Source organism: Nyctibius grandis, chromosome 6, assembly GCF_013368605.1.
Source record: "Nyctibius grandis isolate bNycGra1 chromosome 6, bNycGra1.pri, whole genome shotgun sequence".
Taxonomy (NCBI): Eukaryota; Metazoa; Chordata; class Aves; order Nyctibiiformes; family Nyctibiidae; genus Nyctibius; species Nyctibius grandis.
Window position 1 is genome coordinate 6,408,174 of NC_090663.1, and position 7,147 is coordinate 6,415,320.

A 7,147-nucleotide genomic window follows, 5' to 3' on the forward strand; every position below is an offset into this window, starting at 1 on the left:
AGGCACTGTTAAGAACCAATAATGATAACTGAGCCCAAATTCTGAATTAGAAGTGGATTTCTTCAGAAATCTTTTTTTTTTTTCCCTTCATTTTGCTGCAGATGCCGAACATCGTCTCATTACCCAAGAGGGTCCTGATGACATCACATCCTCTCCAAAGAGTAACGCAGCCTCCCAAGTCAAGCGACAAAGACCATCTCTGCTCTGCTGCACCACCCCCGAGGACAGCCACATCTAGGAGAAGATGGCCGGGTCTCCTGCACCGCTCCTTCTGCTCGCTCTGGGGCTCTGTGAGTATGGACACAGGGTTGGGCATCACCTTCACTGGGAGGGGCAAGTAAACCCCTTCCATGGAATCAAAAAAAATTGGGCTAAATAGTTAAAGGGAAAATAAAAAGCAAACCAAAAAGGCTGACTTCGAGGTTTGCTCAGTAGTTGTGGAGGTAAAGGTGGCATCGCCTCAGCCAGCGTAGGGCAGCCGGAGGGGTGGCTGCAGCATCGTGCGCACCGGGAAGGGAGCCCAGTCACAGAATTGGTTCTGGAGGGGAAGGAGAAGGGGAAAAAAAGAGGATTTTAGCAGTCAGAGTTTTTAGGAAGTCACTTCAGATAAGCTGGGAAGAGGTAACATCCCTGAGAAGGCAGATGAAAGGCTTTTCTGAAGGGCAGCACCCATCTTTAAAGCCCAGGTCGCTGATTGCTGAGCATCCTCCACGCATGATCCCAGCAAGGACTCCAATAAAACCTTCAGACAGCATGGTCCTCCCTTTGCATTTGACCTCACACCCCATGGACAGGGAATGAAGTTCGCCCAGAGAGGACGTGGCTCTTCCCAAGCAGTTCCCGTGAGGATTTCTGTCCCGCAGGCTGCCCTGGGATCCATGGTGGGAAGTACGAGATGACAGCGAGGTTTCGTGGCAGCAGCACCACTCTCCCCCAGGTGGGACAGCGGCTGGAGCTGGAGTGCGTGACGCCCAAGGAGGATAGTGGCATATTCTGGATGCGCCAGGACAAGGGTGGGACCCTTCACTTCATCGTCTTCATCTCTTCCCTGTCCCGGACCACCTTCAAGGGGAATGAGAAGACATCCACACGCTTCGAGGCGAGGAAAGAGAGCAGGTTCTACCGGTTGGTAGTGAAGTCTTTCATGCCGTGGGACGAGGGGAACTATTTCTGCCTCATGAACAGCAACCAAGTGCTGTACTTCAGCCTTGGCCAGCCTGCCTTCCTCCCAGGTCAGCAACACCTCCACCCAAACTTGCTTAGCTCTGCCAAAATGCCCGCCACCTCCTGCCCATGCCTTTTTTAATCAGTTGCCTCTCCCACAAACCCTGTTTTACCTGCTTGCTTGCCCAAGGCATCCTGTGACCAACGCACAGGTCCTCCTGCCCGAGGCTCCCCGCTTGCTGTCTCTTCTTGTGGTACCACTCCTGCCCAAAGGCAAAGATGATCACCTCCCTATCCCCACTTTTCCATCCCATTCATGGCTCTGAAGGGATAAGACTAAAGTGAAGTCCACCACCCCCCCCTCCTTCCTCACCTCACATAGGTCCCAAAAGTCCTACCAACCTCAGGGTACTCAGGCTTTCTGAAGGTGGTGGAAGAAAGCAAGAAATAAGGAGCCTGCAGCCCCTTATTGGGTCTTGGGAGACCCTCCTTGGGGGTGTCAGCATCCAAAATGGGCTCTATGAAGTCCCCCCAGACCTGAGCCCTGTGCTGGCCAGAAGAGCAGCCATGCCCTTGTAGAGGGCAGGAGAGCGCTATTTTATTGTATTTCCCTCCATTCTGTATTCATCCGTTTTCACTTATAGTCACCACCACAGCGGCATCCACTTCACCGGCGCCCACCACCCAGTGTGGCATCACCGAAAAAGACCCCTGCCCGAAGACCCCAGATCAAGGTAGCCCAGCTGCAGGGAGGGAGAGGGGAAAAGCTGGGCTCTGGTCCACTGATACCGAGGGGGACCCTGCAGCCATTTTGGGTTTGGGGGGGGGGGGGGGGCAGGAATCCTTAGAGCTTTCTCAGAGTTGGATAACTGGGTACGTGCAGCTGGGAGGGTTAAACCCCAGCCTTTCATCCCACGTAGGAAGGCTAAGGATGACTTAAAAAGCATGAGGATGTCTCATGACTGGGTACATTGGGAAGAGGTGCAGGGATGGCAGACCCTTGGGGGCTGGTGCTGGTTTTAGCCTCAGTAGGGGACACAAGAAAACTTTTGGCTGTGTGTCCTCCTTCAAGTCCCCAGGAAAATGCTGAGAGCAGCAGCACTAACGAACACTCACTGCTGGGGATGACACCCATGCTGTGCTTGTGGACATCCCTGGTGCCCACCTCTGCCTTTGCAGGCCAGGGGAAGCCCTCTGCTTCACCACCAGCCTCACTGAACACCAGGCAGGTCCCTTGGTAGGTCCCTTGGCTCCACCACAGCTGACCGTATCACCAGCCATGAGCACCTGGTGGACCTTTCCTCTTCTCTATTCCTGCAGAGCTGGAGAAAGAGCTGAGTTTCTTCTGCGATATCTTCATCTGGGTTCCCTTGGCAGGCGCCTGCCTCCTGCTCCTCATGGCCCTGGCAGTCACCATCGTGCTGTGTCAAAGTAAGACTCACCCGTAATCCCCTGTAGATGTTCCCCTAGCCTGAAACCACAGCCCTGTCCTTCAGGGGAATGGATCTTCTAGCTATCCCTTTTACATAGACATCAGATAACCAGGACGCAGTCAACCCAAGAGAAGGACCACTGTTAAAAAAATCAGTGTCCATATTTTCCTCATCAGTAGCCTTAGCCTGAGAAATAATTATCAATTTCTACACTACAATGAAGAAAAATAGATTATAAATAGACAAAACTTACTCTATCAAACTGTATTGGCTCTACCATCCTTAAATTGGTGTGTCGGGGTTAAAAAGGGCTTGTAAATACAAATGCTGAGACTCCCATTATTAGCAGCTTGAGCTGTAACCAAATGAGCAACTTAATTACACAGGTTCAGAGACTGCTACGGTTAAAGCAGTAATGCAAAATCTCTGGGCAGGCGAAAGTCCTTTGGTGAAATTTCATGTTTGAAATGTCTTTAAATTACCCTGAGCAAGCACTGAGTGCAAATGTATTTACATCAATTTAACTCTCGCTGAAATCAGTTTAACTTGCCTTCGGGGAGTGCCCCGATACCCCCAGAAGTTACACTAACTTCATTAAACCAGCTCAGCTCGTTTGCCTGGAACACCAAAGTGTTTTTCTGCTGAATTAACCCCACTGTATCCTCACTGATTCCGCAGCCTGGAGCTGATGGGAGATGAATTTGCCAGCTGATCCAGTTAAAAACATTACAATTTTTCAGCATCCTTCAACCCTGAAAAGTAAAGGAGGCTGAGGGGAGACCTTATCGCTCTCTACAACTACCTGAAAGGAGGTTGTAGCGAGGAGGGTGTTAGTCTCTTCTCCCAGGTAACAAGTGATAGGATGAGAAGAACAGCCTCAAGTTGTGCCAGGGGAGGTTTAGATTGGATATCAGGAAAAATTTCTTCATTGAAGGGGTTATCAAGCATTGGAACAGGCTGCCCAGGGAAGTGGTGGAGTCACCATCCCTGGAGGTACTTAAAAGAGGAGTAGATGTGGTGCTTAGGGACATGGTTTAGTGGTGGACTTGGCAGTGCTGGGTTAACGGTTAGACTCGATGATCTTAAAGGTCCTTTCCAACCAAAACTATTCTATGATTCTAATCACCATGGTCTGCAGCAATAGGAAAGAATACATGAAAAAACATTGATGAGCCACAGCCAAAAATCATTCTTCACGAGGGAAACAGCTGATGATGCAGCAGAGCACCCGGAGTTGGTCCAAATTCCCTCTGAAGTCACCAGGAGCCAAGAGCCCTCCCCACGCACTAGGATTCCCCAGTGACCTGCAACATCGTTAACCTACAAACGCCACTCAGTGATTTATTTCTGCCTTTTAATGTAAATGATCAGTGAAAAGCCATTAACTGCAACTCATTTCTGCAGCAGGCAGCCCAAGCCCTCAAGGACAGATTTTTATTCTGTGCTAAAATTAATGGCTGGACATTGTATGTTGCTGAATACATCCCAAAATAATGACATCGATGCTAAAATGGGGGAAGAGTATCACACAACTTGGCCACGTGCTGCATGGCATCGTTGCCACTCGCCTGTTGTAGAAATTAATTGCTGCCACAGGGTTTTCAGCAACATGCTGAAGTTGCTGGAGACAGTAAGAAAACATAATTCACTGTCAGTGTTCCCAGGCTGACGCTGATACTGTTACTCACGTGAAAATTTAATTCCTGAAAATGCTGAAGTGGACTGCCAGGGAAATGGGAGCTGTAGCCCTGCTCCCGTGCATGGCTTTCCTCAAAAATAAGCTGCTAGGGAATGCCAGACCTTGCTGCAGCGTTTCTTCACTGAGCTGTGACTCGGTATCTTTGAACTAAAACGTTTTCTTTTTTATTGTAGAAACCAAAAGACGAAGATGCAGATGTAAAAGGTTAGTAAGTGACAGGTGGTGACATTTTTCTCTTAAACTCGGCAGCGTCTCGCCCTCAAGCGATAAAGCAGGCAGGTGCCAAAAAGCGACCTAAAAATTCTTCATTTGATATACGGTGGATGGGAGGGGACCATGTAATGAATTAAGGGCAAGAAAGAGAGATAAGAGTCTCTTCTCCTGTGTTTGTTTTTTTAAGTCATTCAAGCCACTGAGCTCTGACACAGCAGTAGGTACTAAACAGAGAGACAGGAGCTGTTTGTGGCAGCTTAAAAAACTTTGTGAATCACCCGACGCTCAGAACTAACATCACTTTTGAGTGCTCCCAATGCACTGCTCCAACTTGAGCCCATATTTAACCCCTTCCCCTCCCCAAACTGCTCATTTGATTTCATCACTGGACCTTCAGGTCGTGTCCATGGATTAGATGCAAGTTATCGCGTCCCAAATCCCCCTCTGCACAATTTGGGGCCAACTTCACCATGGCTTTATGCCTCCCTTTCCCCCACAGGCACTAAGTTACAGCAGCAGAGAGGCTGATGCAGCCTTAGGTGACTTTCCTGAGAAACAGCAGTGCAGATAGGTACAGCTTTAGAGTTAACCTATTGTCTAGGGCAGACAGGAACCGTTCTTTTATGCTTTACTCCTGCCTCCCCACCCCACCCTTCACCCTGAGTCACCAGGAAAACACTATTGGAATAAGAATTGCAAAGTTTGGAAGAAGAAATCCTTTTGCCCACAAGTAACGTGCAGTTTTTGCTTCTGCAAATCGACCTCCCTGCAGCCGGTTCCTTCCTTTGCCTGCTCTGCAGAAACCCACCAGAGCCCTGAGCACACCGTAGGGCTTCAGCTCTAGCACCAAAACCCCCACCACTGCTCCAGCCAGGCCAGTGCTGGGGAAAAGTGGGTTGCAAGAACATTTGGAACAGTATTGTCACACCTCTGGAGCCTTATTCTTTGCGAATCAAACATCTTTAAAAGCAGATAAATTCAAATTGCATGTTATACATAGTAACAAAGTTAATAGTTGTTCAGTTGTCCAAATTAATACGATCACTCAAAGAACCTCCCTCCTCCTACATTAACAGAAAATTGATCCCTACAATTACTTTTTTTTTTTTAAGGCAGAACGCATCAGAAATCATTGCCTGAATAATAACAGTGTTTAAGCAAAGAGGCACTGCGTGGCAATGCCTTCTGCGCTTCGGGTGCAAACTTCCTACGTATGTATCAGGAACACAGCTGCACCCACAGACCTGCATTTTCTTTTATCTGTCTGGAAAAGGGAACAGCCTGTCATTTCTGTGATGGATATTTATTATACCCAGCGTTCTTCTGATCCTCGCCTGGCTTTCCAAGGGCTAAGTGATAACCAAGAGCTCTCCTTGCAGCCCTGTTTAGGACCATGCTTGCATTCTTCACTTATCTCGATGCCTGTTGCCAGCCCCTGTGCAAAGATGTTTTGTCCCTAAGGGGAAAAATGCGATGCAGAGCTCTTCAATTTTGCACCAATGGAGCAGCTGGTGCCTCAGGAAATCATCTCATCAATGATTTTAAACTGAAAGAGGGGAGATTTAGATTAGATATTAGGAAGAAATTCTTTCCTGTGAGGGTGGTGAGACACTGGCACAGGTTGCCCAGAGCAGCTGTGGCTGCCCCCTCCCTGGCAGTGTTCAAGGCCAGGTTGGATGGGGCTTGGAGCAACCTGGTCTAGTGGAAGGTGTCCCTGCCTGTGGCAGGGGGGTTGGAACTAGATGATCATGTAAGGTCCCTTCCAACCCAAACCATTCTGTGATTCTACGATCGAGGACAGCTTTCCTTCAGCAGCACTAACACGACAGAGTTCTGGTTTAAGCAATTGTAACGTATTTAAGCTTTTATTTAGAGAGGAAATTCCTGCTGCTCTGAGCTGTTCCCACTTACTGAAATGAAGGTTTTTTGGAAGTTAATAGTGCAATTCACTCAATTAAAGAGTGCCTCAGGATCTGGCCTGGGATTCTTGCTGGCAGCTGAGGGATTCATTTTCCACCACAAATTAATCTTGAGTGAAAACTGGTGCCAAATCTCCAACTCATTAAATCAGCATAAAACTATCAGTTGTTGGAGACCAGTAATTTCTATCATCTTGCGAACACACTGGTAGTCTAGAAAGCTTCCTTTTAAACTCCTCTGCAGGAAAGCGCTTTGCAACAAGAAAAAGTGCTTATGAACTGATAGCAGCTTCCCCAACTCCAAAAGAGCCCTGAACTCTTCTTCCTTCATTCATTTCTGAATGTGGAGAAAAGCTTGATGAGGGGACAGGAGTGTGCAGAAGTCAGATGTAAATTTAAAAAAGCCTTTTTTTTTTTTTTTTTTTTAAATTAGTGTAGCAATTGATTAGCAGTGTATCTTAAGAAAGTCCTTCTACCGGCTGTCACTAGTTGAAATGTTGGCAGATCCTTCCCTAGTACGAAGAGGATTTAGGAACGCTTTGCAGCCTGACCTTGGAGGTCCCTGGCTGCAGACCAAGGCTAAACGAGCTGATCAGCAGCCGTACATTCATTTCCTTCTTGTTCCTCTCACATCAAAGTAAATCACCACCTTTCCTCTCTCTAGACCTGCAAATGGGAAGCCCAATGCGAAACCCATCACGCCAAGCCGACACGTGTAA

General features: G+C 48.0%; 1 protein-coding gene across 1 annotated transcript; it reads left to right on the top strand.

The window, feature by feature from the left end:
* The first annotated feature begins 244 nt into the window (after positions 1-244).
* On the top strand, positions 245-7,147 carry CD8A (CD8 subunit alpha). Its single transcript, XM_068402995.1, has 6 exons — positions 245-290; positions 864-1,232; positions 1,809-1,898; positions 2,485-2,595; positions 4,470-4,500; positions 7,093-7,147. Exons 1-6 carry the CDS (start codon positions 245-247, stop codon positions 7,145-7,147), a joined length of 702 nt encoding a protein of 233 aa, XP_068259096.1.

Bases quoted from the DNA above. Each gene is read 5' to 3' on its own strand.
- CD8A (XM_068402995.1), top strand. From the start codon at position 245: ATGGCCGGGTCTCCTGCACCGCTCCTTCTGCTCGCTCTGGGGCTCT. The intron at 1,899-2,484 runs GTAGCCCAGCTG...CTATTCCTGCAG, and splicing joins CCCGAAGACCCCAGATCAAG to AGCTGGAGAAAGAGCTGAGT. The intron at 4,501-7,092 runs GTTAGTAAGTGA...TCCTCTCTCTAG, and splicing joins CGAAGATGCAGATGTAAAAG to ACCTGCAAATGGGAAGCCCA.